Raw genomic sequence first — 25,940 nt, forward strand, 5'->3', positions numbered from 1 at the left:
TTGAATCTAGGATCTTGGGGCCATGCTGGGCCCAGGAATCGACCTCTATAACCAAACTCATTGAAAACCAACCATAACCTCCCACTTCCTTTGAACAAGGGATGACCCATAACTGGTTTGTACAGTACAGGATTGTAGAGGACTAGAGAAAGTCATGAAAGGAGAGCCTATTTCTTTAAGTTTAGAACTGACACTGAACAAAACCCACCCTGAATTAGTGAGTGAATAAGATCAGTGTCCCATGTAATCTTCCATTAATCTCACGTATTTGTTTTTGATCTCAAGTCATATTACCATTACAAGTAATAACATATTTGTGTTTGCATAAATACAAATTTAATTTAGCAAACCTACACGAGTATTTTTATTTCTTGTATTATACTCTTCCAAGTATGGCTTCAGATTCTTGAAATCTAAAAGACATACATACATACATACATACATACATTATTATGCTGAGGGATCATATGGTTTTATACCCATGCATTTATATCATATTCAGCAATTATAGTATTATTATTATTAGAGACCGAGAGAATAGTAAGAAGTTCTCTTTAGAAGCTTCTCAATTCCTGTGCATCAGGAATACAATTGTTAGTCCTTATATGAATAAGTAACCTCTCTGAGTAACCATGTTAACAGGATATATATGTGTGTGTGTGTGTGTGTGTGTGCGTGTGTATGCATATAAGCACACATTTATATATGAATATATGTATATATTGACTTTATGTGTGTATGAATTATTTTATGACCCTTTAAAATGGTCCTATAGCTTATCATGATGCATAATATTGTATAATGTTCTTATGAAGACCTGTTTGGGTGTGTTTGGTCATAATCGTTTTAATCATACTTTTGATATCTAAAGAACTATTACTCTTTTTACAGCCTTGAGGCTAGTACCACAAATGACAGGAAAGGTGTTATATATTGCTCTCTGTTGCTTGCAATGCAAGGATTAGGAGAATCAATTTATGTGTTTGGCTGACTCCATTACTTGTTCCAAAGGTTAGTAAACATTATGAATGGCTATCACAATTGAATTTTCCATCGATAACTTAAGACACAGAACCATATGTTAAAATGAATAGTTGAAGTTTCCTTACAATGGTCATATAATCCTATTAGTTCTTTGGAGATATATTATAGATAGGAAAGATAAATACAAAACCACACAGCACTATATTGTCTTCAAGTTCCATTGTAGTTCATTCTTTTGAAAGGCCGCTAAAGTCAACCAAAACTCTTTTGGCTATAAAAATGATTACACACACACACACACACACACACACACACATGCATACATGCACATATATGTATATATGTATGTGTGTGTATATATGTATATATACACACACATAATACATACATACGTAAACACACACACACACTATAAATCATCTCTTGTCTTTAAGTCACTGTCATTGAAATACAGGTAGTATAACTTCAGGATAGTTCCAAAGAGATACATTTAAATATATCACAAAATCTTGTTTCATAAAAAGGGTATCAGAATGACTGTCAGGAGATGTGGAGCTCTGTCATAAATTAAGTGTTTCTGGACCAATCACTTCACTTTTTGGATTGTCATTTTTCTCAGTTGAAAAATGACTTGGATTTGAGGATATTTGAAGTTTTCTTCCCACAGTCTATAATGAATAGATTTTGTGGTAAATTCAAGTGCTATGGTGGCATATATTGCAGTTAAGAATATGATGTTGTTAAGAGCACAACAAATTATGCCAGGAGCTACAAACATTAAGTTCAAAACTACATGGGATGAATTTTCAACACAGGGAGCTCTGTATTCTTTGAGCAGATATGAAGCAATACCTGGAATGATAAGATCTATGAGAGAATGCTAGGTGCTTTCAGGATGATGCAACAGCCAATTTGAACACTGGATCACTTGTAAAGAAAAACATACTTGAACTATACTGTTTTTCATCTTTGGATCCTCAGAGTCTAACAAAGTTCCTTATATAGAATAACTTCTTTTAAATTCACTTATCATTTACTAAAACATCCTTCTATAATTTTAGAAAGATGGCCTGTGACTGGTATTGTATAAGACTTAAAACAATTCTGTTTTACCTTCTGTGTCTAAACTGTTTTGCTTTGGTACTGTTATTTTTTAACTCTGTAGAAAAAGGAATTGAGAAGACTCATTTCTTTGTTTCACACTCAATATTGAATAAGGTTTGTATTACTCTATGAAAGGGGTCCCCTGTTTTGTTGAAACTGGAATGCCTTTCTTCTATTGCATGGAATCCTGTGTTGTTGGTGATATATTTTCTAGTTAATCAGTTCTAATTCTGGACATGGGTATATTATTTCAGGGCAACGCTACAATGTTCCTAAGCATCAACCTAGTTAACAAAGGGAAAATATCATAAGAATTGCAATTGTAGGACCAAGGAGAAAAAAAAGGTAAAGGATAACATTATATACTTGAAAATCAAATTATCAAAGAGAGACCATCTATGGTATCTACCTAGTTTGCAGGTCTCTCAATATTCTTTTGACAATTTGTCATTCAGTCGTTTTGGTTGTGTCCAACTCTTGTGACCCAATTTGGGGCTTTCTTGGCAAAGATGCTGGAGTCTCTTGCCATTTCTTTCCCAGCTCATTTTATAGATAAGGAAATTGAAGCAACCAGGTTTAAGTGACTTGCCCAGGGCCACACAGCTAGTAAGTGTCTGAGGCTGGATTTGGATTCAGGTCTTCCTCACTGCAGGCCTGGAACTCTATCCACTGCACCACCTAGCTGCCCTTTGTGCCCTTTGAATGATTAATGTTAGAATGACAACATAAAACCCTAAAAACATATTCTTTCATTGTATAATCTCTCAGGGTGAGACAGAGCAAAGTAGGATAAAAGAAAATGTAATCACATTTAAAATACCACTTATAGCCTATAGTTTCTGGAAAAAATAATATCTGGATTAAATCTCAAAGTGTTATCTTGTGAAATTAGAATTATTTCCACATTTACAAAAGCAATAGGAAAATGTGAGATAATCTTTTTGTCCATTTTGAGTAATTCTTTTAAACTTTTATTTTTTCTTTAGTTTTCTGGACATTGACTTACTATTTCTGAGTTCTCATATGAAACAATTATTCAGTAGTTATTCATGCCTCATCACTAATATATAATATATTAACATTAATGTTAATGACATAGATCCTTTTCAATTTGGGAAAAGTGATTAAACTTGTTTTTATATAGCAGGATGACACCTTTTCATATTTAATTGTTATTCTTTCCTAATTTTATTTGACAATTTGTAGAATATTATTTCATATTTCATTACTTTTAATCTCATAGTAGCTTGTCTATACTGAATTGAACTAATGATAATTATATCAGATGAAGAAGTTTCTCAATCTGACTAAATTTTGATCTTATACATCAATGAACAGGCCTAGGTATTAGCACAATTTGATATTTATGATGTTGTTTATATCTATCTTGTGAAAAACAATTCTATTTTGGTGCTAGATAACCCTGTAAGTTGTAAATCTTGTGATTTGTCTAAAACAAAAACTGAGAATCATTTCCTGGTAGAAAATACAACTGTTATATACATTTCAATAATGACTAAAATAAAGTGAGGAAAGTCTGTTTAGGCCACAGCCTGTTTTTTGGTTATTAAAACCCATAAAAGGGAAAACAAGATGAAATTTAGTCCCTGTTTTTAACACTTAGCCCAAATTCAATTTTAGCCGGAATACTATCATATCCTGGTTTTATTCTACATTCCCTCAAAGCTGGGCTATAATATTTTGATTTACGTGAATGTGTGTTTGCAGTTATTTTGAAATATTTGTAATTAGTAGCATACATCTATATTCTGCTTTGCAAATCATCATAGATTCTGTCGTCATCTCAGTAAATCATGAAAAATTTGCATATTGAACATTGTTTCTTTGCTGTTATGATGGTCATGTTATTTCATTTTATTTCCTGTTTCAATTGGACATGATTCTTTAAAATTAAATACATTTCATTTATCATTGTGAAATTAGAATACTTTATTAGATTATGAACTACTCAAATATGTAATCCTTTACGATTTTGTACATTTTTCTTGTCACAAAAAAATTAGCATTTACATAGCCCTATTGCTTTAAAGATTTTATTGGTTATTGATGAGAATTTTTGTGTTTCTGTACTATATTTTCTTCTTAATTCACATTTGAATAATCTCTTTTCATTTACATACTTTGAGTACCTTGACTAGTGCATAGGTAATTTTTATGTGTGAGGTTTATTTAGTAAGTCACATAGGGAGTGTTAAATGTCATTCTTGTTATTGAAACAAATGTATTTTCTCCCTCAATGGCAATTTAGATTAGATTTTAAACAAAGTAAATAGCATTATGGTTCACTATGAACAGCTGTATTTATTCAGCTGAAACAAAAATAATTTTTCATTTCAGTGCTTGCTATTAGGTGCTCCTTCAGAGCATTTATTTCATACCATTTTTTCTATGGAATCATTTCTCAAAATAAATTAGATTCTCCCCTCTGAGCTCTACCTGAAATACTTCTCAATGCAGATATGTGCAAAAAACAAACATACAAGATACATAGGCAAATTCTTGCTGACCTATACAGTACCTTCATCATAATAGGTCATATTTTAGCTCCTGTATTTTTGACAAATAGCCTCGCTCTAAAAAGCTCAGTCCGTGGTGTTGAAATCTCTCATGATATATGAGCATGTCTCACTGATAAATTCTAATGTCAGCCAATGTATGATGGTGATTCATCAGGTTATAAAATGTGTTCAAGAAACATGGATTTTGTAAGGTTGAAATTCAGAATGGTTTAAAATTAACACTCCTTTTTCTCTTCTCTAATGAAGGAGTTATCAGTTACCTCCCAGATAATCAGAAGTAGCTAAGGTTTAATTAGAGACAGTCATTCTATCAATAATTTAATTCAGCTTAATTTAATAAATATAAAATATTAATTATGCATAAGTCATTGTGTCAGAAGCTTGGAGGTAAGGAAGGCAAATGTCTACTAATGACAGATAAAATTATAAAAGTTCCATTCTGTAAATGTTTATGGGCCAAAGATATTTTGACAGTATGCAGTAGTGTGCTGTTATAAAAGTTAAACAACTGATTTTGAGTAGACATTGCAAAAATTAACACAGAAGCCTTGTAACTTTGCACAGTTAAGCTCTTTGTCTGCAGCACTTGTATTTTATTATATCAAAGATTTTTTTTTTCATTATTCTAGCCTGTGTTAGGGATATGGAGAAGATGTACATATTTTTGACAAATAAGAAAGCCTAAAAGAAGTTAATTTTTTCTTGAACCTAAATTATGAATGTTCTATGTGATATGATCAACAATTACCCAGATTTTAAAATTTTATTTAACAACTGTCAAAATTACCCCCATCATACTGTTTCCATATTATTCTAATCACAAAAATACTTAGGTAGCATTATTAACTATTTGAATATTAATTAGCCTTTTGGCATTGCTTAAATTTTTGTGCAAATTATTTAAACTTTGGACATAGGAATAGTTTTATTCAATTTGCACTTCTTTCAGGAATGTTTATATTTAAAAGCAAGGATTTTGGAATAAGAAATGTCTACTACCTATAAGCTATGTTTTAAAGTATAATCTTACTTTATTAACACCACAGAATAGGGAAGTCTTTCTCCATGTTATATTTGAAAACATATCAAATAACTAAACTAATTGTGCATTCTTATGAGATATAACCATACTATGCGTTTAGCATCACAATCACAAAGGGGATATATCTTTGAGAAAAAATATCTTTTGAAAATACCTTGTTAAAATTTGGCAGAATTTTCTATAGAGCAAAACCCTTGAATTGAGATGCAACTAAAGAGTAAATATTTTCTTTAACTCAGGTCTTGAATTTACACTGTCTGAGGCTAGTAATTAAATCTAGTCTTCAAGCTGCTGTGAGGGGAAAGGAAAAAGAAATAATTCTGCGACAGTACTCTAAATATGTAACTCCCTTATGAATATTTTTGTCTATATTCAAAATATAAAACACTATGCTGCTATTTTTTAATGTCATGGAAGTACAAAATATATTTTTTTGCATGAGATGTAATTAAATAGCCCATGAAAAGTTTTCCCCTTAGAATTCAGAACTCCATTATAACAGAATGGTGTTTTTTTTAATCCGCCGTTAAAATGATTATTTTTGTCAGATAGTATCTCTCAGAAATTGTTTTTATTTAGAAACAAAACAAGACAAAAGCAATTGATTTTAATCCAAAATGTATTTTTCCTCATAAAAAAGTTTCACATACTCACTGTGTCTACTCTACATAATTTGTCCATTTTGCTATACCACGTGCCAATTCAAGTTTATCTGGTCACTGCAAAAACTCGTGGCTAATATGTGTAATGCAACACAGGAGAAGGTATTGCTCAGTTCAACTACTCTTACATACTTAAAAAAAATACAGAAAATGTTCTTGTTCACTTGAGCTGTATTCCAGACAGAAAAGTCAAATGAAAGGTCTAGAAAATGAAGTTGTTTTATTTGGTTGCCACAGTACCCTTTGAAGCCAGTTAATTAAAATACTTTTTTAAAAATGCTGAACTCATACATGTTTCCATTGTCAGCAGCAGCACTGATGAAGTCTAGACTTCTTTCTAAAGCATAATACTTCTGTCCCTTTTATTTAGCACAACTATAGTCTTGTGCTTTTCTTCACAGAAAGTTTTTTTTTTAACTGCCATTTTTAAGACATATTTGTTGGCACACCTATAACAGTTGCTTTTACTTCAAGTGCTGTGCTTTTCTCTTTTCTTGCATCCCAAAGGCTGAATAGAGGAGGATAAAGCTCACTGAATGCAAACGTTGGCCTCTGTAGGTAATTCTGTACATAGCTGTGTCCAGCATCACAGTTCATCTCCTGAGAGATGCAGCTGAAAAGACATATCACACTGATTACTCCCAGAAGACCTCCTAGGCAGGCAATGAATGCTGTTATGTTATTCTTTTCATAACCATTCAGGTCAAGATCCAATCCTTTTGTGGTGACATTAATACATTGTTTTTTATTTTGTTGGTAGATAGTAGGGATATCAATACAAATTTTGTATTCAGTTGATGGATTCAGATGTGTGAGATTATATACCTTGACATCAGACGGTATTCGAGCACTTTGGGCAGCATGAGAATTTTCAGTTTTAACAAAAGCAGTCCATTTAACACTGGATTTAAGAATTTTAGAATTTGCTTTCCAAGATACCAGAACTGAATTAGACTGAACATCTTTTATCTTAATATTCAAAGATCCATTATTATCCTGGGGAAAAGAACCGTCAACTTTGATCATAATTGATTTTAAGTCAGCACCAACCAGGTTAGTTGCTATGCAAGTGTATAAACCACCTTCCTTTGGAGTTATGTCACTTATGTCTAATGTACCTTCAGAATGGACATAAAACTTGTCAGAAAGAGTATTAGGCAAGAGCTTGTGGCCTGATGGTGTAATCCAGTAGATTTCAGGCTCTGGCTCTGCTGTAGCTCTACAGTGTAATGAGACATAGCTCCCAGCTTCTAAATCCATATTAGAAGGAAAACTTTCAGGGGCAATCAGAGGGAGACAAATTTCCATCATTTCCCTGAAATGTACTTGCCGAACATTCTGACCCTGAAATTCGGGAGGGTCCACACAAAGCAGTGAATCAGGCTCCATCAGTCGAATGTTGGTTTTATTCATATTGATCCAGCGGATAACACAGTCGCATCTGATGGGATTGCTGTGTATGCTGATTTCTTTGAGGTTAGGCAGGGACTCAATGGTTCCATGGTACAGGGCACTGAGGGCATTACTGTTGAGCATGAGTGATTCAAGTTTGGGAAGTCTGTAGAATGCATTTGGATGTATGTATGATAATCTAGGATTGTTAGTAGCTTCTATTTTTCTTAGATCGGGCAAATTGTCAATAGCAAGACTATCTATAGAAATCAACTCAGGCATATTATTTATCCCCAACTCTTTTAGATGTAACATGTTGCTGAAATCTCCTCTTCGTATTCTATTAATAGGATTCTTATTTAGATCCAAAAATTTGAGGTTAATTACCTTTTGAAGAGCCTCATGGGGCACTTTAACAAATCTGTTATCATAAAATGAGATGCTTTCTAAATTGTCCAGGCCAACCAATGCATTATCTGGTATTTCAGTGAGGTTTATGCTAGCTATAACCAGACTGCGCAGATTGACAAGTGGCTTAAAGTTCATATCTTTGATTCTGATGATTGGATTTTCTCCAATCATGAGAATCTCTAGATTTGGAATAGCTTCAAACCACTTACTGTTGATCATCTGCAATCTATTTGAGTTGAGATGAAGTCGGAGAAGATTATGTAGACCAACGAAGGCTCCTGGTGAAATGGTAGAAAGGAAGTTATGATTAATATAGAGTTCTTGTAAATTGTTTAGCCTGGACAGACATTTTTCTGGCAGCTCAGTAAGTTTATTTTCCTCCAGGTAGATGGAAAGAAGCTGAGGCATCTTTCTTACATTAATATTGGTGACTGAGGATAAGTTGTTTTGTGATAAGTCCAGGCCAGTAAGGTTCACTGGAAAGTCTACCGAGTTTTCAATTTTTGCAATATTGTTGGTCTGCAGCAGTAGGATCTGTGTGTCAGCAGGCAATCTGTCCGGGAAATTAAAAAGACCTAAATCATTACAATCCACTGTAAGGGCTTCCATATAAATGGATCTTGGTGTAAACCAAGGTCTTATTTCACATGTACATGATGGTGGACAATCCACTTTTTTATCTATAGCTTGTACCAATGCAGTGAGAGCTAGGCCAAGTAGCACCTGAATTTTGAGTGGCATGTCCTTCATCTTAGCTCTCAGTCTTCAGAAATACAATGGACCTTTAAACATTCCACAGCAGCTGCTGTTAAGTTCAATAAGATCTGATTGATAAAGAAAATTCTTGCATTTGTCAAATGATAAATACCAAAGAAATATAACGTTTGTCTTCCTGGAAAAGAGTGTCAAAGCTGCAAATGCATTGTCCAAACATCCCATACATATTGGAGAACAGAAGGTCACTATTGCCTTGATGAGATAAAATTGATATACTTTGTGAAGATGGAATATGTATAATTGGTCATTGGAGATTAAGCAATTCATTTATTTAGGAGTAATAATTTCATATCCCATGGTTGATTAGTGTCTGCAACAATGGCTGCATGACCTACAATTTAAGCAAAGGAAACAATTAGTATAAAAAGGCATAGCAGACTTTTAATTAATTTAGGCACCATTGAAAAAGTATCATTTTTAAAAATGATTGTTTGCCCCTAGCTTGGCATTGATACTTTGTAGCTCTCAATATAATCTTTTCCCCTGTACTAGTCACATCTTGGTTTTACTGCTTTTACTGGACTTTCGTATTCTGTTTTCTAGAGACAAACTGGTGGAAAGGAAGTCTTAGACTCAATGTCAGCAGATGACTTGGAATCTTGGCATTAACAATTACTGGCTGTAGGACGCTGGACAAGTTGTTCACTTCTCTGAGCCTCAGTTTCCTCATCTATAGACATCATAATAATGCTCACACTGCCTAACCTTGTGGAGAAAAACAAAAAATCAACTTTAAATAATTTATAATTGAATATAGAAATAGGACATGGTATTATTATTTTATTTTTATGAATATCTTATGTTTGTTGCTAGACTATTCTACTTCTGGAAGGTAGGCAATATAAAGAAAAACCCTAATATATTTTTCTACCATTCTCAGGAGTTACCTCATAAGGTCAGGAGTTTTTTTGCATATGGTGTTTATTTATTACTGAAGAGGCAGAGTGCCATAATGGATAAAGGATCATTCTAGAAGTCAGGAAGACATGAGTTCAAGTCCTGTCAGTGATATATACTCCCTATGTGACCATGGGTAACTCATTTCTACTCTCTAACTCAAGCAAATATCTATGATTATAAATTATAAATATTTCTGTACTGGTGGAATGAATTTACAGACCAGAGTTCTCTGTCTAAAATCAGAAGTCAAAGCCTGCATGTGTATTTATGCAATACACTCGTCTTTATCTACCTAGTATGTATCTATCTGAGAGATACACATATTCAAAACATTGGCTAAATGTTTGTTAAATGAATATGCACACAAGGTTACACATATTAACTTACCATGCTTAGATTTTTGGACTGTATGAGCCTTTGAATCCTTAGGAGTTCAAACTTTTTAACTATTCTAAAATTCCTAGTACTGATTTTTTTATATTACATTTTCTCTTTACAACTCCCTTCAATGAATATGCTTTTATCCTTTAAGAACTTGGCAATGAAAGAAAATAAATGCTTGCTATTTTCATTATATACACGTTTCACTTATCTTTCCCAGCAAAACTGACATTCTTGTTCTTTATTATATACAGAATTCCCATCTCATGTCACTGTGTTCCTTCTGTCCTCCGTACCTGTGACACTCTGTCTCTCACCTCCAAGACTTAGATTCAATAGTCTGACTCAAGCACCATCACTTACAAAAAACCTATCTCGACTCCATAGCTAATAGTGCTTCTGCCCCACTGAAATAACCTCATGTTTACTTTGTGTGTGTATGTGTGTATGTATATATACATGTGTGTGTATATATATACACATATATAATACACTTATATGTATACATGTATACTTAATAAAATGTTCACTCCTTGAGGTTAGGGACTGTTTTGTCTTTGTAATCACAGTGTCTAGCTAAGTGCACATACTAGATTCTTAATAATTGCTGGATTCGTTGATTTCTGTGCTAAAAGAATAAAAGTAAATAATCCTTTCAATAGAAAGCACAAAGCACAGTGCCTGGCACACAGTAAAAGTTAATACATGCTAATTTACTGGCTACAATTAAATAATCCTATTATGTCTCAAACTCAGCTTGCCAAACTGTGACACCATTCTCTTAAGGCATGCTGGAGTTGTTCAGAGGCATGTTAGTTCAGTGAATAAGGAATATTGATCTTCAATTGGCTTTTCTATTGTCCTCTCCATAGCCCTACTTCTGTAAGATTTTTATTAAGTAGTATTTTGCATAATTACACCTAACATTTATATAGCAATTTTCTCTTTCCAAAGTTTTTTTTTCACATCTATTGTCTCATTGGATCATCACAACCATCCTCTACTACTATTATCTCTGTTTTATAGATGATGAAGCTGAGGCAGAGATGTATTAAGTGACTTGCCCAAATTCATTTGACTAGTAAGAATCTGAGGTAGTATTTGAACTAGGGTATTTCTAATTCAAAGTTTAGCTCTCACAGGACACTGACCATCTCATGTCTTCCCAAGTATTGAAGATCCACCTTGATGTACATAGTTACCACTTTAATTTAATACAATAATTCTGGACTGCTTTTCTGAGCTCCAGGGTCAATCTCCAGCTATCTGTAGGGTAATACTTAATACCCTATTAGTACCTCAAACTCAAAGTATCTCTTGACCTTTGTGCCCTAGGCCCATTCCTTCTGAGCTCAAAATTTCTCTGTGTCTCAATTATTCACTCTGTGACCTGTGTTCATAACTTAGGGGTTAATTTTTTGTAATTTTCTCCTTCATCTCTCTTATCCAAATCCATTACTAAGTCCTTTCAACTCTACCTTTGCAAAAACCTCTTTTGTAAACATTTTCCTCATTATTCCCCCTGCCATCATCATAGTGCACACCCTTATTACTATGCTCTAACATTGCCTCCTAGCCTGTGTTCTTCTTTTACTTTCTACTCCAGCCCTCTAAACCACCCTGTGTAGCATTGCCAGATTAATATTTTTGTGCATAAATTTGGTTTGATCACTCCTCCACTTAAAAATCTTCACAGCTTTCCCTTGTCTACCAAGTAGACCCCAATTCCTTTACCTGGCATTCAGATTCCCCTACATTATTCTGGTACCTATCCTTTCCTTTTGAAGTCTTACCTCATTTTATTCCATGCATGAGATGTAGTTCTACTCTATCCCAATGCATGTCTTTGCTCATGTTTCTCCCCATGCCTGGAATATCCAATCTCGCCTTCTTTATCTGCCCATATGTTAAAGTACAACTAAAATGCTACCTGATCTCTGAACCCCTTCCCAACCCTACATTCTCATCACCTTTCCTTTTTTCCCATATCTCATGTAATTCTTGAGTCACCCATCACTAAGGCACAAATGTCATGTAATAGTGACTGTCATCATATTTGTCTAGTCTCTCCACCAAACACTGAATCATTTGACTTATTCTCAGTGATTTCTAAAGCAAAAATTCAGAGTAACCTCCACTTGTTTTATTTTTACTCAAAGATTATGTGTATTATCTTACTTATTAACACTGAGATGTCTTTATAATGTAAATAAAACACACTTATATGGTTCTTCTTCAAATGAATACTCCTGTTTTTTTTTAACAGAAACATGAGTAATCTGACACACATAGCTGTAATTCCTATAGCTGCTATGTTTGAAAAACAAACACATTTTTGAGGCATACTATTTTTAATCAATCACACTGCTGTCAATTTTGGTTTAAATAACTTCAAATCATTATTATAGTAATGAAGAGCTATTTTCATTCCAAAGTCTGTCTTGAAACAATGATCTAAAGCAATCAACATTTTACTATATGTCTCTTCTTTTTTCTCCTACTGAAAACATTGTGATGATGTGAGACTGCACAATTGCTTTATTAATATTGATAAATACATTTCATAAAGTGACTACTATGGATAGACAAACACTATTTTTATCTTCAAAGAAATATCTTAAACCTATGTCATTGTCTCTAGAAATAGGTAGATAATTACATAGGACTCTTCGCTGAGCTCTCACTATGTGCCAGGGAATATGCTCAGTGATAGAAACACAAATAAAAATGAGCAATAAAGTCCCTGCCCTCAAAGAGCTTCCATTTTTATGGGAGAAAGGAATACACAAAGGGAAATTTATTCCTTTAAATAGATCTCAAATATAAAAGGGGAGTTGAAAGGTAGGAATGAGTATTTGTGCTGTGGCATGGCTTAAAGCTGTCAGGAAGTGGCATATGTAGGCTTTGGCCCCTGTAAATTAAATTGAAAGCTGACCTATCAGAGCCAAGGGACCTGGGGCAAAGTTGAGTGTTCCACTGGAGAAGGTATAGCCCAAGCAAAGGTAGCATTAGTCGAATGGATAAGGAAGACAGGTCTAGGTTTAATTCTTTCTCCACCACCAATCACTAGTTCTATATTTTAACTGGACTTGTAATTTCATTGGCACAGGGCTTCTCCAAGGAGACTAACCCCTTTTCTGCTGATCAGCAGCTATTCTTAGAGGTTAGCCTGAGGTTGCATAGCTTGTCTAGCATCACAGAAAGGCAAGACTTGAACCTGGGTATTCTGGGCTGAGACTGGCTTTCTTTCCACTATGTTATGCTGCACTTCTGCCAAGATTTAAATCCTACGTAGACTAAACTAGCATTTTGTTTGTTGTTAGGTAGCTAGGTAGTGCATTGGATAGAGTGCTAATCCTGGCGTCTGGAAGACCTGAGTTCAAATGTGGCCTCAACACAGACATCTCCTAGCTGTGTGACCCTGGGCAAGCCACATAGCCCTGTTTGCCTCAGTTTCCTCATCTGTAAAATGAGCTGGAGAAGGAAATAGCAAACCACTCCAAAGTCTTTGCCAAGAAAACCACAAATGGGGTCAAGAAGAGTCAGACATGACAAATCAATAGCACAACAACAATATAGGCTGAACTAGCATTAGATCTTCCCATTTCCTTTGTTAGTTGATAACATATTATTCTTACATTTTGGTTATATGAGTTGCCCATGGTCACATAGCTAGTCAATGCTTCAAACGGAATTGAAACTCAGGTGTCTCTGGTTTTTTAGAGACCTCATTAGTATCTCCACCATAAGATGCTATCTCTCGTAAAATGAGGGAACTGCTAGATAGCACCAAGGTTCCTTCCAGCTTTGTTATTCTATTAGCATAATTTCTCATGCAGAGAGACTACTTCATCATCTTTAAGGGAGACAAATGAAAAAAAACAAAGTACTAAATCCTTTTAATATGTCTTTGGCAAATGTTGTATATGTTGTATATTTTTATTGTATCTGGCAGGTCTAGTAGACAATTTTTCCTTTAATTTGTTTCTTTGCTTGTTTTATAATTATCATCTCTAATTATGTTATTTATGTAGTTATGCCAATAGCCATCCCATTTTGACCTAATCTGAGGTGCAGAATGTCTACAGGTAAGTAAATCCAAAGGTCTCTAAGCCAGTTTCCCTGTAGCCTTTTGGGAGAAATCTCCAGTATAGAAAGCATGATTGGAAAGCTAGTTTGAAATTTAGCATTTTTATTGTAATATTGATTATTTCATGGTCCCTGGCAAGGTTAAGAATTTCTCTCACTAATAGAATGTTTGGACGGAGTCAACATCAGAGATAGAAGGCATAAAGTTTTGTTTCCTGTGCTGGATTTGTAAATCCCCTCCAGATTTTGGAAGGTCTATGAAAAAGAGAACTGTTCTTGCTTCTAACTCTATAGTTCTTTTGGTGTTATCTGAAGATATTTATATTCAGTCAGCTGATATTTATGGATGACAACTTAAAACTATTCCTGAAATGAGTTAAATGTGTTTTGGTGTTATTTTACGTTTATTAGATCTTGCCTGTGTATATTACACTAGTAACATAATGGTGTATTTAGCCCTGTTGAAATGATTACTATTTTGTGTAACTTTTTTGACTAAATGTGTTTGTCTCTTCATTTTGTTTAATTTGGAAGCTCCTTGACACCTATGACCATTCCTAGTAGTACTTAGGGACAAATATATGCTATTTAGCCAATAAATATCCATTGATTAATATTTTTTATTACATGGAGATACTTATTGCTTATAGCATGGGTTCCAAAGGATCTGTGGAGAGACTACAGGAATCCATTAACTTGGATGGTGAAAAGTACTCCTTTATTTTCACCAACCCTTGGTTTCTTTCATAGCATACATATTTTTATGCATTTAAAAACATTGTTCTGAGAAGAGGCCCATACACTTGAAAAGACTGACAAATGCATCTATGACACAAAAGCTGTTGAGAACCCATGGGTGAAACAATACCAGAAGGTCCCAAAAGTCTTTATAGTTACCATTTGTGTATCAGGGTGAGTAGTTATGGCCTCATACTTAATAGTTGGAACAAGAATGCAGGAAAAGCTGGCTAAGATGAGCTTTCCATGCTACTCCAGGAAACCAACTTGGGATGTGTTGCATTCATCCATTGTTTATGAGATAATGTAGATGCTAAAATGTGACTTTTCTTGGCAAATCATTTTGGAATTTCCTTATAGCAACTCAGGGTATTTACTAATTTTCCCCTTTGGAGATTAATTTTCAGCCCCATGAATGTAGAAAGAATTTAGGCACTACAGAATGAAAAGATCATTTTAATCGTTTAAAAAATAGATTGGGGTTTTGCACTCAGCATCTTGTGACCTTGCAAGTTACCTTTTCCTTAGGTTTTAAAAATGTTGACATCATTAGTAATTAGAAACTTTTACAATGCATTATAGGAGAATTTAACTTAAAACACTTAAGGTAGTCTGGAAAATTTATCACTCAATTCCTGTGTCTTTAGATGAAATGATTATTTAAAATCTCTGTCATTCATATTCACATGGCAAAACCAAGTAAAATGATTTTTAAAAGCCAAACTAGATTTCCTGTTGAAATATGAAGTGTTAAAATGTAAAATTAGCAATTTTTAAAATCTGAAGTCTTTAGGAAAGAATTATTATTTCAAGAAACAGTAAGGTCAGGAGGACCTGAGTGAAAGAAAGGAAGAATAAAAGAAAGAAAGAAAGGGAGGGAGAGAAAGATAAAAGAAACAATAAAGGCAGGCAAGTTGAATTTTTTAAAAGGATGAGAAAAAAGATAGAAATGAGACTTTAATGGAAATGAATTCATGTCATCAGGTTGTGTCATCTAAATCAGTTAATTTTAAATGATCTGGTACTCTTCATTATTTTAGAAGATTCCATTTCCCTTTTCTCTTATTTTCAAAGTCAACCGGTATTTTGATGTCATAGTAAAAGAAATACCAAATTAGATTTTGATGAAAGGTCAGGAAGCCAATGTGGGTGAATTGGCTATTGCTACTAAATATATTTTTCAATGGTCTGAGTAAATGACGTATACAAATCAGACTCAGCAACAAAATAAATATCACATAAATGATCATTTATTTTGTTTCAAAATATTAGGTATTCCTATAAAATTGCTACATTTTAAGTATTACTACAAATCTCATTTGCAATTGAAGTCATCTTTTTAAAAAAAGCTACATTCTGATCTCTGGAAATGCTTGGCAAGTAAAGTGAATACTTTTTGGTTTAGAAATTCCAGATCCTCTGATAGGAAATTCAGAGGAACAAAAGGAAACCAGAAGAATTCATCTTGTTCATTCAGAACAATATATTTTAAAATTGCTAAATGTTCCACAAAGTATATAGTAAAAATAATTTTCATTTACATGAAGAGCAGATAAGATGATGAGTTTTCTTCATGATCTGTTAAATAGGATTTTCTCTTTTTGATCTTTTAAATAGATGGCTATCATTTTTTGTATTGTACCATTATGATGCAAAAAATGCCTAATGGAATGGAACAAGAAAAGTAACTGTTCACTGATTTAGCCTTGATAAGATAATGTTACATGTCTTTACATGTTATCTATTCAAGTCTTACTGAATTTGAAGTCTTTGGGTAAATTACTAAAGTTCTCTTAAATTTGGGGTGTGTGTATGTTTATGGATGAGAGAGAGAGAGAGAGAGTATATACCACATTTAATTGCTTTTACTAATATCCTGGGCTTCTTTGGATTTTGTGACTATAAGAACACTAGTTTTCTTAAAAACAGTGCCAGTTTCATTTTATTTGGTCTCTTTTAATTGCACTCCTACAATGGGTCAACTCACCAAGGGGCATCACCATATTTAGGAGTTGATGTTGCCTACAGAATATGAATACCCCTCAACATTGTTTCTCGTCACTGGAGTAACAGACATCTAAGAACAGATTCAGAAAGACAAAAGGGGAAAAAATACATCAGATTTTGGCAATCTTTCTTTTTCCACTTCAGTGGTCAGACAGTGATAAAAGTAGAAATGTAGCAGTTACACTGCAGTGGGCCCTACTGGCAAAAGGGAAAAGAGTTCACTTTACAAGGAGCAATTTAGAGGTGGAAGTACTTTCAAAACACAGCTGCTCCTACAAAGCTGCCTTTCAGATTTGTTCATAGAAGAACAGTCTCTTAATTTCTGCCATCACAATCATTTCAGAACTTTTTCTGGGCAACAGCCCTGACTGCAACATTGACTGAAAAAAAAAGAGGAAAAAGGCATTTTATATCTTTTTTTTATCTCTGCCTTAGTGTACATCACTGTGAAGCATTAAACATTTCAGAACAAAATAAGGTTGGGCTTTTTACATCATGTATTTTATTTCTGGTCTTTATTAAACATGTTCAGTTAAATCCCCTTTTTTAATCAGTGAGAATTCTCTTTTCTTTTCCCTTTATTGGCCATATCCATTTATTGAGCATATAGGATGAGAATTTAGACCTTTAACTCATTTTCAAGCTTAGGAAATTTTTAGTAAAGGATATACTGCATCTGTTCATATAACTAGCATTCTCTCTCCTATATACTTTGTTAACAAATATTTTACTCAGCATGCCAATCCAGAGCCTTCAGAACTTCAAAATTGTGGCTGCTGCTTCTGTTTCTACTGCTAATGGCATCCCTCCAGAGAAGAAATTATGAAGAAGGGATAAATTACAGAAAGATTCTGTATTTTCTTTTTAAATAAAAATAGGGAGATGTGAGAGGAGTGATATAAATAGTGGTATACTCTTAAAATGTATACACTTTCATCAAACCGCCTTCTTTCCCTTGCATAAAATCTTGCCCTCATAAAGATTAGCAACAACTAATTTTCCAGTTAATTTGTTCTTTTCGATTGCTAGGCCCTATAGTATTATTTAAGAATATCCAATTGTCCCTCTTCTTATTTTGAAGATATCTGATTCATAGAATCATATAGTTTGGAGTGGAAGGATCATCTAAGGCAGTCTCTTCATTTTACAGCTGAGAAACTGAGGCCCAAAGAGTTTAAGTCACCTGCCCAAGATCACACAGCTAGTAAGTGGCAGAGCCAGTGTTCAAATCTTAGACTTCTGAATCTAGCACACTTTTAAGTGGACTGGAAGCAAAAATAAAGTATGATTAAATGATGCCAAAGGTTTAAGGCAATATTTGTGAATTTTCATGAGCTATTAAAATCTGCATCTCAGTGAAATGCATGTATTTATATACTATTCAGTAATCACAGTGATGGGCATAGAATATCAAATTTAGCAGCCAACAGACTAATATTTATATGCCTTCGTTGAGAATCAGGTAAATTTTCTAAGAGATTTTAAATATATTGTAAAAATATAGCTAATACCACTAAATCTGGATTTTCTAGTCAAGTAGCACTTGGACAGGTAAAGTTTGAAAGATATATTTTTCTTAGCGTTTGTAAGATCCATTGTTCTGTAGAGTATGTCTATTAACTGCATAAGAGTATTCAGTGACATAACACATGGTTTAAAAGGGTGGAATAGTTTCTCTAATTCATATGTCTATTTTTATTTTGTGGATTTCTCACTATATCTTTTATTTCTCTTTTTGGCTCCCAGACATAGACTTTGCCTGAGGGAGAGCCAAAGGCTCGAAATGTTTTATATGAGAAGAAGACAAGATAAAGTCTCACATTAGAGGCCATTACAGGAAAGCAATATTGGGAATTCTTTTATCATACTGAATACCTAATACTTGTGTATATTCTAGTTTCCTAAAAATGAAAATGATTTCTAGAAAGAGTTAAATATGAAAGTTACCTATGGCAAACATTGTCTTCTACTGCTTAAGGAGATTTTTTTAGTTTTTCTCTTCACCAGCAGTGATTCAAATGTTCCTATGTCATCTTTCCCAGTCTTTAGAAATAAAAGGCCAAGAAAATGAAGTAGTGAAGAAAGCAGGAGAATTCACTTCAATACTTGAAATCTAGTGTTTTTATCATAATTTTTCAAAACCAACTGTGGGGCATATCTCCCATTCTGATACAGAATTTAGATCTGCAGTAGATTATCTAGTAAGCATCCCCATTTTATAGATAAAGGAAACAAGGCCCATAGTTATTACATAGCTGATTAGGAGTGGGACAGGGACTGAGACCTAGGTCCTTTAACCGATCCATTGTTTTTTTTCACTGTTCTTTATGATAGTCTAGGGATAGCAAAGGTATTTCCCCTCAAAAATCAGTGGAAAAGAGATACATTTTTGGCCTAAGTTCAATAACTAATGAAGACAAGGAGTTGACATGACTACATTAAGAAGCTCAATTTTCTTCTATACCAAATTACTAGCTGAACTCGTTTGTGTAAAAAATTTGAATTTACTTTTCCCATTATATGATTTTATATTCCCTTGTTGTAAGATTCAGGCTTTCTTTTCAAGTATAATTGAAGGTTTCATACCCCTTGGGTATTGTTGACCATTTGAATGGATACCATGCCATAATAGTTGTAGTAAATAAGTCGACTTGAAGACCATTTACTTTTTCCTGGTTATTAAAGCTGGGAGAAATCCGTATTTCTTTTAGCCCTAAGTTCTAATTCATTGTTTGAATTTGAATTTATTATTCTTAAGGAAATTCTTTATGTTAACTTTACAGAATAGTCTGACAGGTGTGATTCTTAAATGGTGGCAAATTAAAAACTGGGAATTTAAGAGAAAAGAATCTCAACTAAAATAAATAAAATAGCCATAAAATCACATATATGATTTCATTTCCCCCTCAATTTATTAACATGTAGTTTATTTTTTCTGTTGTCTCATTAATAAAAAGACTTCATATATTGCATTTTAATCATGTAATTTGAATGATTAAGGCATTTTAAATAATTTTTGGTTAGTTATATGCAATTATTCTTCTGGTAAAACTAAGTTTATTTTCAAGTACATACACAACAAAATAAAGGATAAATTTGTTAGCTAGCCAGATAATTTAGTCACTTTATTAAATACGAAAAGAATCTACCTTGGAGCATAAATTGCTGGGATTAACTGGTTCTTTTGGTCAAGTTAATTAAAGAGCTGTCAGTAGAGACTAGTATTTAGTTTTGCTAGGTTTTTCTGTTTTTGCCAACTCAAAAAATAAAAATGCAAATTTACAATAAAATCTTAGTTCTCAACATAATACTTTTGGCAACAAATATAAATATTTGGTGAATTTTATTTCATGTTATTTATAGTGTACTTTTGTGTGGAAAGTTCGTGAGAACCCTATCATATTAGGTGGTCCTCCCTCTAGTGGATTTATATCAGGACATGGGCAAGAGTTTGGACATACATGAATGGATCCATTCTGCGTTGTTAGAATTCCCATTCATGAGGTCATAGGTCTGTTAGCCAATAGGAAATTCACTCCAGGGATAGATAAAAGACTAGAATGACTGCAGAAGTCCTTGACAAATGACACATTTTAGCTCTACTTTAATGTCAAACCTAATCCATAAGACTACCTGGGAACTGAGTGAACTTGCAATGAACTTTAGGACCAATTTAGGACATTCTCCAGTCTTCATATCACATTCTATCCCCGGATCCACCATAGGTTGCAATTACAGTAGCTCTGAACCTGAGGTGGAACCAAAATGCCCCCTCTTCTCAGGGAATGATGTTGGGAGGCAAAGTCAACCATAGGCCCGTTATTATTTTTTCATTTTAGACATCCTAACGACTACAAATGCAATTTTAGTGTATGTAGGATTTAAAGATTTCAAAGAAAATGAGCAGCAGCTGTTGCCTTTCATTTAAAAAAGTAGTAATTATGTTAGCATTGCCTCTTCAGAAGTAGCTGGGGAGGACCATTTTCTCAATTCCTTTCCTCTTTTGATCAGGTGGTTTTATTATTGTTAACAATAGCAGCTATTATTATATAACACTCCAAGGTGTACATAGCACTTTACACATATCATCTCATTTGACCCTTACAGTTGTCCTGTGGAGCAGGACTTATTATCCTCATTTTACAGGTGAGGAAATGAAAGCTGAGAGGTTAGGTGGCTCCCCAGGCATCATATAACTAGTCAGCACCTGAGGTAGGATTAGAACTCCGGTGTTCCACACTCTGAATCTGGCACTTTATCCACCTTCCTAGTGATGCAGACATAATAGTTTTGGATTGAGACCGTAGCACTTTCGATTATAAAAAGCTTTGGACTACACTAGCAAAATCTCTATATGACCTTGGGGTGGGTCATGAAATCTTCACTGCCCCATTTCCAAAATGAAGGCATCCTCTCACTTGGTAATCTCTAAAGTCAATCAAAAAGTCTCTATTAAATGCTTTAGCAAGGTATTGTTTTAGCATCTAGGGATACAAATATAAAGAATGGAATTCTCCCTACTCTAAGGACCTAACATTCTGATAAGAGAAAGAACAGGTACAAACACACACATACATATATATTTGTATACACATATGTATACATGCAAATACATGTTTATATAAACTTACGTAAAGTCATTCATTATAAGGGAGTTTGTTGGGGAGAGAACTAACAGTTGAGGAAATAAGAAACATTTTCACATAGGTCCTTTCCAGCTCTAACATTTTGTAATCCTATGAAATATTGTTAAAATAAAGTAATAAAAGAGTCACCTTGAAGAGCCTTCACGTTAATAAAGTATTTATTATTTTATTTTAATTTTCATTTGTTTATTCTCCTCACTGTACAGATACTTATACTGAAATTTGGAATTTATACATAGCTGTATATACCCCCATATGCAGAAATGTATATATGTAAGAAAAGGATATTAGCTTTTAAACAAGGGTATCAGAGTGCAGTGGTAGATTTCAGTATTATGAACTTGCATGATTAAAAAAACTTTATTACAATAAAACTGATTTCCTTTGAGATTTTCTGTATTTATTCTCTGTATTTATTCCATGTATTTAAAAACGTTATTCTTAGAAGGTATCCTTAAGATTTGCCAACCTGCCAAGGAGTTCCAGGACACATAAAAATTGTTAAAAAACCCTTGCTTTAAAGATACTCTTCAGCCTCTGATTTTTCTTCAGCCTTCTGAAATTGCTAGCTTTTTTCCTTTCATCAACTGAATGAAATTTTGTATACTCATGCAAAATATTTCGTTTCATCTCCTCTCGTCTCCTTTCTCTCTGTCTCTGTTTCTCTATCTCTGTCTATTTCTGTCTCTCTGTCTCTGTGTGTCTCTGTCTCTCTCTCTGTCTCTCTCTCTGTCTCTCTGTCTCTCTCTCGCCATTCCGCCTTGTCCTGACCCACTCCCTTTCTGTTCTCCTCCAGTACTCTCTTAACCTCTTGGAACCTCAGTTTTCACATCTACAAAAGGAAGTTCTTGGACTAGATTACAGCTTACGTGCCTTACACATTTCCTCCTTTAGTCCTATGGTTTTGTGGACCTTTCTATGGCACTATTGTAAGAAGCAACATAGTACAATAGATAGAAAGCCAGATTTGAAATCAGGAAGAACTGAGTTCAAGCACTGCTTTTGATGCACTGTGATTTGGGGCAAGTCACTAAACCTCTTGCTGCTATAGGCATCTTTCTATGACTAACAGTTTCAAAGAAGCTGCTAACCTCTAGTGGCAGAGGGAACTTTCTGTATTAACAAAGTCCCAAATTCAGTTCCTATTGCTATCCCATCTTCATATTGCTACTGTAGGAAAAGACATTCTTAAGGCGTTAGGTCCTGCAGAAATGTCAGTTGTTATTATTGATAATATTATCGTAACATATTTTAGCAGAACCAGAGAAAGAAAACTGTAAAGTTGATAAATGAAATGGATTGTGTCAAAATTTTAGATAGGCACAAAATAATAGTTTTAGAAATATTAGCTCACTTTGTATGGCTCTCATAGTTTGCAAAATGCTTTCCTCATAACAGTTCTGCAGCATCAGTAGAAATGACATCATGGGCCTAGTGCAGGAGCAACTTCAACTTCTTTCTTGGTAGCTGAATCCACTATTAGAATTGAAAGGGCTATATGGCCATAATCCATGGGAGAAAACAGATTTGGATTTAGATTTCTAACATAAGACATTTATAACTTTGAGGTATTTACAAAAAGTTGCATAATTTGCACAGCAGAAATTATTCAATTATAATTGTCTTTGTAGAGAGAGGAAAGTGGAAGTCCAGATCTTGGCAATGTTTCACATCAGTTGGAATGATTTCTGCATGCTTATGAATTACTAGCTTGGGGGTATACTGTCATTTTAATTATGAAAAGCATTTTGATTTGTATTTCTTTTTAATTATAGTTTTTGCTCAACTGAGCACTTCATTAATAACATTACATGTAAAGTTGATTTTTGTACATGATTAGCAAAACAAATGATATTTCCAAACCCGACCTCGTCCTTCCATGCTTATATTTCGTCTCTGAGTGAATATACTAATATTCAGTATAATAGGGAGCTGTCATGATAGCATTATGGTAGCTTATTCAATTTGATTCCAGAAGCCAATGGATTTTGATTGCATGATTGGCTTATTTTTACTTTCTTTCATTTTTCATTTGTTATTTGCTATTTTTACAATGCCAACAATTAGCCATCTGTTATAGGACAAAAAAGTAAGTATTCATTCACTGTGTTTTTAACACTGGCTTATCTTCTATGTCATTGTAACCATTTTTTTTCAAATGGGGAAACTGAGGCACATTGGCTGCTTTAGGTTTTAAGAGAATTATAGATTAAATTAAGAGTGACATCCTATTTTTAGTATACAGCATATGGTATCACAGTATAATATAAAGACTATGGCTTCTAGGTCACAGTTTTGCTCCTAGCTTGTGAGCTGGAGCAAGTCCGGTCTCTCTGGTCCTCAGTTTTCTTAGCTATAAAATTAGATTGGTCTTATGCTTCCCAAGGTCCCTTCCAGTTTTAAAATTTAATTATTCTATTTTTTTCTGCAATTAACTTGAAAAAAGAAAGCACAACTAAGTAGATAAATTTGCGTATCTCAGATTTTCTTTGGAGCACATATTGCCAATGTGGCTTCAAAAAGATTTTCTGTCTGTTGCTGTGTCCACTGCTTACTGTGAAACTGTCATGCTTTGTACATGGCAGGGGGAAATATTAACATAGGCACTTCCCACTGAGCTATAATTCATTTATTATTCCTAGATGAAGAATCACCAATATCTTATTGACTTGCACAAATTCGTGGAAGTTACGAAGATGTTTTTAGATTCGTCTCTTAGGGTAAGTTTTGATATCTTAAAGAGTCCTACATTTAGATTTATGAATAGCTGGTTCATTTGGCAATATCTGTGTGCATATTTTTGTCTAATTTGGATTATTGTCAAGAACATGATTTCTAAGTGCATATATTTGATAAATCTTTTCAAAGTTTTTTTTTTCTGTATCTGCTTGTTGCTTATTCATTGGCTTTGTCTTTTTTCTCCTCTTTCTTTTTCTTTCTTTCTTGACTGATTCTGCCAGATAATAGTTTGTAAGCAGTTCTGTGGGAGGAGGGGAGAGGGCAGGTTAGGGGGGAATGAGTGAACCTTGCTCTCATCAGATTTGGCCTGAGGAGGGAATACCATACGTACTCAGTTGGGTATCTTACCCCACAGGAAAGAAGAGGGAGGAAGATAAAAAAAATAAAAGGGGGGGATGATGGAGGGGAGGGCAGATGGGGGTGGAGGTAATCAAAACAAACACTTTGGAAAGGGGACAAGGTCAAGGGAGAAAATTCAATAAAGAGGGATGGGTTGGGAAGGAGCAAAATGTAGTTAGCCTTTCACAACATGAGTATTATGGAAGGGTTATACATAATGATACATGCGTGGCCTAGGTTGAAGTGCTCGACTTCTTAGGGAGGGTGGGTGGGAAGGGAAGAGGGGAGAGAATTTGGAACTCAAAGTTTTAAAAACAGATGTTCAAAAACAAAAAAAAAAGTTTTTGCATGCAACTAAAAAATAAGATACACAGGCAATGGGGCATAGAAATTTATCTTGCCCTACAAGAAAGGAAGGGAAAAGGGGATGAGAGGGGAGGGGGGTGATAGAGGCGAGGGCTGACTGGGGAACAGGGCAACCAGAATATATGCCATCTTGGAGTGGGGGGGGAGGGTAGAAATGGGGAGAAAATTTGTAATTCAAACTGTTGTGAAAATCAATGCTGAAAACCAAATATGTTAAATAAATAAATTTAAATAAAAAAAATGAACCCTATGTTAAGAGGAATAGTAGACTACAATATGGTATCCTGCCTAAAACCAAGGTTGTTAGTTAATTCTAATTTTTAATGGGAGAAGAAGTAGTAATAGATTCTCTACATTTGATCAGGCAAAGGTAAAGCACAGTGATTTATATACAGTGATACAGTAGATGATGCCACCCTAAATTGGCTCCCTCCTATACTAACATAGTACTTTTTTAAAAATTGCTTTCTACTCCATTTCTTGATAAAGCCTCTGTGAGTATGCCAATTTACAAAGTTCATATCACATCTTGCAGTATAATAATTTGGAAATTCATGTCTCACACATACCTAACCTGAGTCATAAGGCATTTCTGGTATAACACTTTGAGGAAAATAACTAAATAATTTTAAGTTGTTATTTTTCACTCTACATTTCCTTTTCAGTTAGTCAGATGCCCAATTTGAGAACACAATGTACCTTCATTTTGTAATTAAAAGGAAGTAATGAAAATTTAACAACAGCAACAAGAAGAGATTTCCACATGAGCTGCATGCCAAAGTTTGCCTAGTGCTCCTTAGATTTCACAAGTAGGAGTCTCCAC

General features: G+C 34.0%; 1 protein-coding gene across 1 annotated transcript in view; it reads right to left on the bottom strand.

Moving 5' to 3' along the window:
- Window positions 1-5,255: 5,255 nt before the first annotated feature.
- Window positions 5,256-25,940, bottom strand: part of LRRN3 (leucine rich repeat neuronal 3) — a 60,585-nt gene continuing 39,900 nt past the window's right edge. Inside the window, exon 2 of the mRNA XM_036758616.1 lies at window positions 5,256-9,243. Coding sequence (XP_036614511.1) covers window positions 6,759-8,885 — 2,127 coding nt within the window. The 5' untranslated portion in view covers window positions 8,886-9,243 and the 3' untranslated portion in view covers window positions 5,256-6,758. The remainder of the gene's footprint in view (window positions 9,244-25,940) is intronic.

Source organism: Trichosurus vulpecula, chromosome 5 (genome assembly GCF_011100635.1).
Source record: "Trichosurus vulpecula isolate mTriVul1 chromosome 5, mTriVul1.pri, whole genome shotgun sequence".
Taxonomy (NCBI): domain Eukaryota; kingdom Metazoa; phylum Chordata; class Mammalia; order Diprotodontia; family Phalangeridae; genus Trichosurus; species Trichosurus vulpecula.